Genomic DNA, 11,160 nt, shown 5'->3' on the forward strand with positions numbered 1-11,160 from the left:
ACCACAGATGCTTTAGCTACAAAAATAACTTTTTTTTTTTTTTTGTAATATTACAGACCTGATTCCTTTGCGTAGTAGAGTAGTTCAGGGAAAAAAAAAGTGTTAAGGGAAAGAAGAGAAAAAAGAAAGAAAGTAATCACATACAACTTCCAAGGTGTTTGAAAGGATGAGAGGTTGTACAGGTGTTCACTGGTAGTGCAAGATAAGGACACACCGAGGCACAACGCGGACCTCTACCACGCGGCAATTTGACGTACGTGGAGGAATTAACAAGAAGAAACCGGGAAAAAAAAAAAAAAAACCTAACATAAATGTCACTGAGTGCAAGAGTGTGGCAGTGACACCTGGGAACAACCTCTTCAACCTTTTTTTTTTTTGTTTTTTTTTGTTTTTTTTTTTCTGTTTTGTTTTTTTAAACAAGCTGGTAAATTTGATTCCTGTGTTTAAAAATTGCAGTCACACTTACACAATACAATCTTTTTTTCTTTTCTTTTTTTTTTTAAATAAAAATTGAAAAAAATAAAATAAAATATCATAATTTATCCATATTACAAAAAAGAAAAAAAAATCTGTGTGGGGAGGGAAAAAAAAAAAAGAAAAAAAAAGTTCTCTGTGTGTGGCTCATATACAATCAAGTAAATATTAAAGATTAAATGTGTGTATACACTTATAAAATCACTGGGAGGTTTGGGGGGGAAAGGGGAGGGGGGGTTGGTTGGGAGAGAAAAGAAGAAAGGAAGAAAGAAAGAAAGAAAGAAAGAAAAAAAAAAAAGAAAAAAAAAGCCCACAAGGATGATTAACGACTGGGCGGAAAACTACTGGCCGCAAAAGACAGTGCTACACACCTTGAGAAGTTACGAGCGGTTTGTGGGAAAAAATACGGAATGTTCTCCACTTTTCCACAAAACACAGTGAACGGATGCTGGTTGAATACAGACCCGATGAAGTCTTCTTCCCACACCCACATCTCTCTTTCTCTCTATATTATATATCTGTCTCTCTCATTATATATATATATATATAGAGAGAGAGAGAGAGAGAGAGAGAGAGAGAGGCAGAGAGAGAGCAGATATATATATCTACACACACATATAGAGAGAGAGAGGGAGAGCATATATATATATATATTTCTCTCTCACTCACATATATATAGATAGAGAGATAGATATAGAGATAGATACATAGAGGTTATATATATATATATATATATATATATATATATATATATATATATATATATATATATATATACACACATATGTACACATACATGCATATATATATGTATATATATATATAATCTTTCTATCTCTCTCTCTATATACATCTCTATCCCTCTCTATATCTCTCTCTCCTCCACCATGTGGGCACGTCCACAGTGACCTCACATCCAATGTTTTCTAGGAGCTAAACATTTCCAGGTGCATAGCTCAATCGCAATAACAAAATAATAATAATAATAATAATAATAATAATAATAATAATAATAACAACAACAACAACAAAGTTACCGGGTAACCAGTGATCAAGCCGATGCATTCAAACGAATTGTTTGCGTCGAAGAACAGAATTTCATTGAGCCAATCGATCGCCATGCTAGTAAACCTTTCGGAATAAGTGCACTGGAGGATTGGATTTTTCATATTTAAGCTCGTATAAAAAACATTTGCCACGGCTTTAGCTTTAAAACGGTTGAGAATATTGCACCGTTTAGGAGTGAACACGTGACGGCTCGGGCCACTCCCGTTAAAAAAGACTGGCACCCATTTAAGCGGCACGCACGCTTTCCGAAGCTTCTCTAAAAAGACGCGTATAAGAACCAAAGCTAAAATCCGAGCACACACACACACACACACACACACACACACACACACATGTGCGTGTATATACAAAAAAAGCATAACCGGATGTGAGCTATTGCTTGTCAGATATTCGAGTTGTTGGTTTTTTTTGTAATCCGTCTAGGGCTTAGAAAGGAACGAGGAGGTTTAATGCACTTGGGTGAGGATTCAGGAATCATTGCTGGCTTGAGATTATTAAACATCTGACTGCCATTGGCATTATGACCTCCGTTTCCTTCAGCCCAGACTTCTTTCGAGTGCATGGGACAAGTGCGCCGATCACAAACCTGACGTCACGTGAGAGCTAAACGACACAGATTCTGCATCCTGACACGAGACCGCATGCCTACAAACTACTTACGCCTTTTGTTTTGTTTTTTTTCGCATGAGAACGACGATACCGAAGCAACGTGGAAAAGTAGTGCTCGAAACAGAAACCCATGCATACGACTAGAAAACAACTAGAAAAGACAAAGCTTAACGAGAGACTGAGAAACCGAGCCTCTTTTAGCGTTTAGAAGCAAATTTGGTTCCATCGAGTAAACAAGGAAGGAAAAAAAAAAAAGTCATGAAATAAAAGGTTTTAAAAAATCAAATAAACTTTTTTTTTTTAAAAAAAGAAGCACAAAGTAAATGGCGTAGTTCAGAGGTTCGGTCGTTTTCAGTAAGTTGCCAGAAGAACGTGTCAGAGGTGGGAGTGTGCAGCGCCGCCCCACCCCTCGCGGTGACGTCTCGGAGCGGGGTGTGACTACCTGCGTGCAGGCAGGTGCACCCCGTTGATGGGGGCATGCTGGGGCAGGAGCAGCTCCAGCTGTGCAAACAGGGAGAAGTGGTCCGACGGGATGTGGGGGTGCGGGCAGCCACTCACGTTGTTCTCCAGGAGCCAGTCGTGCTCCAGAGGTCCCAGGACACCCAAAACGTTCAGCTGAGGCTCAGAGCAGAAGATGTAATCGATCACACCCTACAGAGAGAGGAAGGGGGAAAAGGGGGTGAGATGGAAGGGGGGGGTTAGAACAGCAGCATGTTTAATAAGCAATTTAAGGAGTAATTTTATTACTCTCATACTCCAATGTTTAAAATGCCACCAATAAATCAGTTAATAATCTTACTGCAATCTCAATTAAAATGATCATCTTTTAGATTAGAATTAAATTAGAGCCGGATTAAATTTCTCACTGGTTGAAAGAGACGGAAAATCTGTTTACACGTCACGCTCATGTGCGTTACAGAACATGCTTGTATATGTATATTTTATATATATACACACACACACACATATACATATATATATATATATATATATATATATATATATATATATATATATATAAGGTGCTTTTTAGACAGAGCTGTTCATGTAAACAGTTCACTAGTCTGTGGTTTATGAAAAGTTAGCACATGAACAGGCTGACTGCACTGAGCACATGCACAAAATATAAACATCTGCACGAGCTCACGTATTAACGGACTTGAATATGAAGGCAGTCCTGCTGAACCACATGGCGCTTCTGTGTCATAATAAAGTATGACCCTCCCTCCTTATCAATCTCTTAATAATAATAAAAAGCTAAGCGTCAACGTGCAAGATCCGATGACGCTGACCTTGAAGTCGAGGGTGTAGTTGGTGTAAGGCATGAGCCCATTCACGTAGGCACTCTTGAGCTTGAAGCCGTGCGTGATCCTGCCGTTGGACGAGCTGTTCTTGCCATTGCAGTTGAAGTTGGTCAGACTGTCGCTGTAGCGCAGCTCTTTAAAGTCTTTGTGCGTACAGTCCACCCCGCCTGTGCTCAGGAATTCCACCACACCTGGAAAATACAATCATTTCTCCAGTAAGGAAGGAGTCTCCAGTGTCAGGGTAAGTGGAAAAGTAAATATATTTCCTCACAGAACTATTAAATAGCAAACTAGCACAGAAGAAACTCATTCTAATATGGTTAACAGAGAAGAAAAGATAGCAGCACTACACAAGGATGTAATATACACGAGCATTTCTGAGGCATTTAATTCAAAAACAGGACAAACCCGAGTCAGGCAGCGAGTTGAGATCAGCACACAGCACCAGAGGGATAGCGTTGGTTTCTCCAGATATGGACGAGAGCTTGAGGCTGCGTGAGGCTTTGTCCACGATGTTCTTCACCTCAGAAAGGAACATCATGGTCTGGACCAGCTTCACGTCGGAGTACTCCGGGTCCCAGTGCATGTGGGCATTGGCCACCAGGAGGAGCTGTTTCTCCAGGACATGGAGAGACTTGCCCGCTACAGTTTTCACGTGAAAAAAAGATAGCAAAGAAAGTTAAACAGAATTATAACCGAACGAACTCGAATGATTTATTTCGCAGAGACTCACGTGTCATCTCCATCATTTCCCTGCGTAGCTCCAGCAGCACCGCCACCCCGATGTTGTCCTTGGTCATTACACGATTCAACATGGCCTCCGAGCCCTCTGAGTTAGCCATGGCCAGCTGATTAAACTCCACCGTGTGCTTCTGCACCACACTGAACCTGAACAAAACACACGAGCAACATGTAATTAAACCTCCAAAACATGTATGACCTTCAATACAAGGTCATAATGTAAAACATAGTCTGACATAGTGGGAATCATTCGGTAGTTTAAGAGTCCCACTGGAGGAGACTTTCCTTTTTCATTAAGGGTGTGAATCTCCCTCTATCAGACAGTATCATAAACATCTCAATACGTAGTATTTAATACAGTTAAATATTATACAGTAAAAATATGATTCAATTCTGCATCCATACAATTCAATTCAGCACCCATACAATTCAATTCAGCATACATGCGATTCGATTCAGCACCCATGCGATTCAATTCAGCACCCATGCGATTCGATTCAGCACCCATGCGATTCGATTTCACATGCATACAAATCAATTCCGTAACCATACGATTCAATTCAGCACCTATTTGACTCACCACCCATACAATTAGATTCAGCACACATGCGACTCGATTCAGCACCAATGCGACTCGATTCAGCATCTATTTAACTCACCACTCATACAATTAGATTCAGCACCCATGCAATTCGATTCAGCACCCATGCAATTCGATTTAGCATGCATACGAATCAATTCCGTAACCATGCGATTCAATTCAGCACCTATTTGACTCACCACCCATACAATTCGATTCAGCACCCATGTGACTCCATTCAGTGCCCATGCGACTCGATTCAGCACCTATTTGACTCCCCACCCATACAATTAGATTCAGCATCCATGTGATTCTTTTCAGCACTCAAAACGATTCGATTCAGCACCCATGCGACTCGATTCAGCACCCATATGATTTTCCTTTTCGCCCCTAATTTTTATACATTAAAATAGGGTTCTCAAACTTTTCTGATTCCACAGACTCCATCAGTAGAGACAATATTATTCTGGCTATTTATTGGGCTTTTTCCCCTAAATGACGATGTTTATTAATGAGTTATTAAGGTTTGGATTAAACCCTTTTGGATCAAGTGACCAGTCAGACCTGCTAATAACGATAAGAACTCAATAATAAACATAATAACTTTGGAAAAATGTGGTTTGTGATTTCCACCACCAGAATGCTATGCTTCATGGACAACACGCATTAGTCCATGTCTTCGTAATCACCTGGCGAGTTGAATCAGGCAGGACACTGAACTCATATGAACATGATCATGCTGGAAATGTGAAAAATCGGTTGTACGTACTTTTCGGTCTTGTAGAATATTGCACATCCGTCCACGTGTTTCCTGTCTGACTCGGACATGGTTCTGGCTCGGGACTTTGGACTGAAGAATCCATCATATCCCTGCGCTTTCAGCTCCACCAGGAAGTGGTTATAATACTGTTCTGTCTCCACTTCCTGAACAGCAGAAAGCAATGGATTTGAGGGACAGCATCACACAATATAATAAACCTGAATATTAAAATTATGCACCTTACACTATACGCTGGATGTCCAAGTACTAGGATTTTATAGTGCTTTACAACATTGAGACAGCTATATAACATCAGGAATAAAACTGTTGAAGTTTGCTGTTATAAAAACACTGATCGTTAACTACAGTAACTCAAGTCATACCACCCATATTATATTATTATTTTTTAATCAGATGGTACCTGTAGGCTGATGATGTCAGCATTGCAGCTGAGGATTTCCTGCATGATGGCCTTCTTCCTGTACTCCCAGTTGAGAGCCCATGGAGGGCAGTAGCCGTACAGCTGGCGCGTGGCGTACTTATCGCACAGTACGTTATAGCACATTACTGAGAACACGGCTGTGTGCAAAGACACGGAGCGGCGTAAACAATAGGCCTTTTCTTTTACCGTCCGCCAACCACCTGTTCAGTTAATGCTTAAACAACTGGCACTGAACATGCAAATCCACAAGCAGTGTAAACAAATCGGATAAGAAATGAGTACCTGCAGGCCTGACTCTCTCCGGCTCCTGCAGTACAATCCACGACCGGGACGGCGGTTGCTCAGTTGATACTAAAATAAATAAATAAATAATAAATAAAAAAAACACACACACGCACACGTGTATATATATATATATATATATATATATATATATATATATATATATATATATATATATATATATATATACACACATACATAGATGCAAACACACTTCGCTTCGTTTCTAACTTTGAAACGTCTCAACAGCCATTCTGAGAAAACCTACTACGTTTAATAGCACCGGCAAGATTGTCCAAAAGGTAGTTCAGCAGTCGGCGGGTGCCATCTGGTTCCTGGTAGAGGCTCATAAGGTCCTGTGCGAGTGGATTTCCTGTGGAAGGAGGGACAGGAAGCAGAAATGTGTTGCTCAACATCAACATCATCATCATCATCATCATCTGTATCATAGTGGAGGCTTCAGGATGGAGAATAACCACGCTCACCTTTTAACCCCAGTGTTTGTAACTGAAACAATTTCCCCAATTCGAAAGGTAGAACCCGCAACTGGTTGTTATTTAAAAGCAGTTCCCTGTGGAGGACACAGGGAAATGAGCACTTTAAGACAAACGGGCCACTTAAGAGAACTCGCAGCCTAACCAAATGTTTTGACTCCTTGTGGTGGTATTTATTCATTTATTATGATACAATACTGGATGTGTTAGATTGATTCGGAAGGTGTCGTTTAATCTTCTATAACAGCAGCTCTGACAGTATTTCAAGCTCCAAATCACAGGGACTTGTATATATTAATGGACTTGTTCTAATACATTATCATTTCCTGTCAGGTGCTCTGTAAGGAGACTTATTTAACTCATGGAAGGAGTCTTCAGATTCAGCGCTTTGTAACAGTGGGAGGTAAAGCTGAAACTAGGTTTTCTGCTGCTGAGGAATTTCTTTTTTGCGCTTTTCATAGTAAGATGCGCTTTCTATTTCTTTTTAATCATTACCTTCGGGGGGCTTGGGGGGTGTAATTCCACGACATTAAATGCAACTATAAACTGATAAAAAGCACGATTTCTTGGTCTTTATTAAAGAATAATAAACTTTAAGTCATATCGTTATTGCTGTTAAACAATCAACGACGGGCGGCGAGAGTGACTCTGGTGACTCACACCACCCTACTGTTGATTATTTTCCTAAAACAGCCCTCCTCCAAGAGTCTTACACCTTACTGTGAAACACTTTTTCCTCACTTCGGGGGGGGAAACGTATTGTATTGTTTACTCATAACCAATAAATATTTGATTCTCGCATGATGCGAATAATATGTACAAAAGATAATAATAACATCAGCACTCAGACAGTCAGGTATAAGAAGACCGTCTAGGCCACCCCGCTCACCTGAGAGACACCATGTTGCCGAGCTCAGCTGGCAGGCTCCTGATCTTATTGGACGACAGGTCCAGGTGCACTAGGTTGTGTAGCTTGGCAATGTCGGGGGGGATACGTGACAGCGAGTTGTCACTGAGGTGCAAAGCAGTGAGGTGAGTGAGCGACCACAGGGCCGAGCTTAGACTCCGCACTTTACCTGAGACACGAAAAAAGCAAAAGCAGAAGAGGATCAAAACTTACCTCTCACGCCGACTAATCACGTTAAAACCGCTGCCTTAATGCAGCCTGTTTTGATCTAAAACGTACCTGATTTACTGCCTATACAACTAGTTTCTAATTCGTCACGGCTACATCAGCTACTACCACTTTTAACATAAGGAACAGTGTGTTAGTATGTAATACGTACTGGTGAGGCGTGTGGTGTCGTGTAATACGTACAACTGCTTAAAAAACACGGCAAACAGATCAAACACTGCCCAGTGAACATGTAGCCGTGGATGCTTAGTGTAAATCTGGACTAATTTGATCATTTGGAAAATAATCCTAACATATAAACTCTTTCATAACATTAGGGGTGATTACATCACGTTATAAGAAAACATCGGTATGAACAGGATAAGGATAATCACTTCCAGTCAGTCACTAATTACAGTGCGTAACGATGATGATGAAAAAAATGTTCTTATCGATATCATGATATTGTCGTATCGCCGAGCCCTTATTAACATGTCCGGTGCAAACTATAAAATAGATTAGCACTCACCACTTATCTCAAGCTCAGCCCAGTGAGATTTTTTCCCACTTGCTGCCTCTTCGCTGGTCATTATCGTGTACATCCGCCGGGGATCTGGCGGCTCATATTTCTCCTTGGGCATCCCTGGACCACTGCGGAACAAAACAAAAACGTTTATGTACACTACAGAGCGCAGAGCTGTTTCGTATACTCATCAAGTGGAAATAACGTGGAACCAGAGTTCATGTCCAAACTCAGGCGTAGCTCAGATCTCTGAAAGCTCTGTGTAGGATTTCTAAACTCTCTCACACCTCAGCGCTGTTGAATTCTCAAATATGACTGGTCACAAGCTGTTGATTGTTCTCGAACAGTAACCGCAAACAGTAATTGCTGTGGTATAACAGGGTTAAAACATTCCATGACATGCCGTTATTGGAAAATAATCAACTTCGAGGTGGTTACAGTAACGCCGTCGCTCGGTGTCGGACATCACACCGACTCGTCCTTGATTAACGTCCGATAACAGCACAGCCCGAGTGTTTTATTCCTTACTCAACTTACCTTGCTTTCAGGTGATGCTTTTGTTACACAATTTACTGATAGAAGTTTCAGACTTCTTATACATTTTTTTTGTACATGACTGAACTTCAGCATCACTGCGTGGACAATAAATACCCGAGCTTGTTCCATCACTAAAACTCTGGGGAAAGATAAAAAAAAATTCTAACAAAAATAAAACGTTTAAAACTCTTCATATTTATTAAGGTCTTTGTTTTTGTTGGTTTGTGAGACAAATACCAGAAAATCACAAGAGTTTGCAGGGAATTCTGTTCTTATTCCTGGATAACTATAATTTTATGAGCTTAACTACTCCAGCACGTCCTGAAAATCATATTATATAGATACATATCTCATTAGAAGTGAAAATATTTGTTTAAAAAGCCATGTTTTTAAACCAATACATACAAGAAATAGTCACAACACGGAGTGATAACAGAAACAGCTGTTTACTTCATGAAGCTAGTTTTTTTATTTATTTATTTAGCTAACCTTCTTTAATTCACTGTTCATAACTTACACACACACACACACACACACACACACACAAAACACCTTAAACAAACAAGAACGCGAACTGTAAACTAAAAAAAATAAATAAATAAAGCATTTATATGCGATTTAATTTCACCTAAATTAACGTTACGTAATTTAGCTAATCTTTAACATGCTAGCGCTGCGTCTGATGAAGCTGCTAGCATCTTGGAGTTAATGCTAATGCTAACATAAAAGAAAATAAACACTTTCGTGGAAATTCGAAGAGACTCGGAAAGACATTTCAGCTTTATGTTGCTTCATATTATGTAAAATAAAGGACAAAATGCCCGGTCTTAATTTATGAAGCACACATTTATATATATTAATTTATATAAAAGTAAGGTCTTGCTAGTTAGCTGCGGTTTAATGACACCGACGCGTAGATTAGCTTGCTGCTAACATAGCTATCGATTTCTGGAGCCAGCTGCAAAAGCATAAACAAACTCCAGTGGATTAAACTGCTAGAATATTGTTATTGTTCTAATGTGCGTGATTTGTGCGTGTATGTGGAAATTATCTTTACTTTAATGTCTTTCCATGGTTATGGACACAAAGAGCTAGCTAGTTGAGTAGCTAAAGAGTAAGCAGATCATATCTAAACGGTGTTATTAAATGCTAAATGTATACCGTGTTTGGAGATTACCTGTAAAAGCATACCAAGCCCCTGCAGTGAGTGAGCTCTGTGTCCGGGTTTGGGCTCGGTGTGTACTCGGTTTTTCCTCTGCTGGATTAAGGATACAGTAAGCAGAGCAGCATGATGGCGTGTGGGTGCTGTTATTTCTGCCTGCATGGCACTGGAGGAAAGGAAGCTCGCTTTAATTGAGCACAATTCACCCAGGTGCATCTTCATCATCATCATCATCATCATCATCCTCCTCCTCCTCATCCCTCTAGAGCTGCTGCACATTCATAACTGTGTGCACTGATTATTTCTAAGCACATCAATCCTTTCTGTTCATGCACACACACACACTGGAAGGTCAAACCTGACTTAACAGGGGTTCGTAAACTTTTTGGACCTCCTTACATAACTATTCACATAGTTATATTTACTGATGAACAAGTTCACCTTCATCTTCACGTTCATTTATACAGGGCAGGGTCGCTGGGGATTCAGAGCATATCCCGGGAACCTATAGGTGTAGGTGGATTAGTGGTTAGCACGTTTACCTCCGGCGTTGGGGGTTCGAATCCTGTGTCCTTGCATGCTCTCCCTGTGCTTCATGGGTTTCCTCGAGGGATTCCGGTTTCCTCCGAAAGTCCAACGACACGCACTGTAGGCTGATTGGCATTTCTGAATTGTTCGTAGTGTGTGCGATTGTGCCGTGCAATGGTTTGGGTGCCTCGCCTTGTGCCCCTGGGATAGGTATGGAAGATGGATGGATGGATGGATGGATGGCCGGGATGCCAGTCCATCACAGCACACACATGCATTCACACCAAGGGGCAATTTAGAGTCACCATTCCACCCTGCAGCAGGTTTTTATGGAGTGGAAGGAAACCGGAGAACTCCGGAGAAACTGTACGCTCTTTATCTTGGTCAGGGTTGCGGAGGATCTGGAGTGTACCCCAGAAACACTGGGTGTGAGAGAGGTATACACCCAGGATGGGATGCGAGGACACTATGTAGGACACACTCATCCACACCCAGGGACAGTTTATCATAACCAATCCAGCTACTGGAATAAAATATGGGGG

The 11,160-nt window shown here is 40.8% G+C and overlaps 1 protein-coding gene across 1 annotated transcript; it reads right to left on the reverse strand.

The window, feature by feature from the left end:
* Positions 1-1,309: 1,309 nt before the first annotated feature.
* Positions 1,310-10,405, reverse strand: cnot6b (CCR4-NOT transcription complex, subunit 6b). Its single transcript, XM_053631800.1, has 12 exons — positions 10,106-10,405; positions 8,398-8,519; positions 7,644-7,830; positions 6,746-6,831; positions 6,529-6,633; positions 6,261-6,329; positions 5,958-6,115; positions 5,546-5,700; positions 4,189-4,343; positions 3,864-4,097; positions 3,444-3,646; positions 1,310-2,802 (listed from the first exon to the last, which is right to left on the reverse strand). Exons 2-12 carry the CDS (start codon positions 8,507-8,509, stop codon positions 2,590-2,592), a joined length of 1,677 nt encoding a protein of 558 aa, XP_053487775.1. The 5' UTR covers positions 8,510-8,519; positions 10,106-10,405; the 3' UTR covers positions 1,310-2,589.
* Positions 10,406-11,160: the final 755 nt, after the last annotated feature.

The sequence above is a fragment of the Ictalurus furcatus genome, chromosome 8 (genome assembly GCF_023375685.1).
Source record: "Ictalurus furcatus strain D&B chromosome 8, Billie_1.0, whole genome shotgun sequence".
Taxonomy (NCBI): Eukaryota; Metazoa; Chordata; class Actinopteri; order Siluriformes; family Ictaluridae; genus Ictalurus; species Ictalurus furcatus.

What these genes read in the sequence shown, in the direction of transcription:
- cnot6b (XM_053631800.1), bottom strand. Translation starts at nt 8,509, where the DNA reads ATGCCCAAGGAGAAATATGAGCCGCCAGATCCCCGGCGGATGTACACG. An exon ending in GGCTGAGCTTGAGATAAGTG is followed by an intron (nt 7,831 to 8,397) that starts GTGAGTGCTAAT and finishes TTCGTGTCTCAG; the next exon opens with GTAAAGTGCGGAGTCTAAGC. An exon ending in GGCAACATGGTGTCTCTCAG is followed by an intron (nt 6,832 to 7,643) that starts GTGAGCGGGGTG and finishes TGTCCTCCACAG; the next exon opens with GGAACTGCTTTTAAATAACA.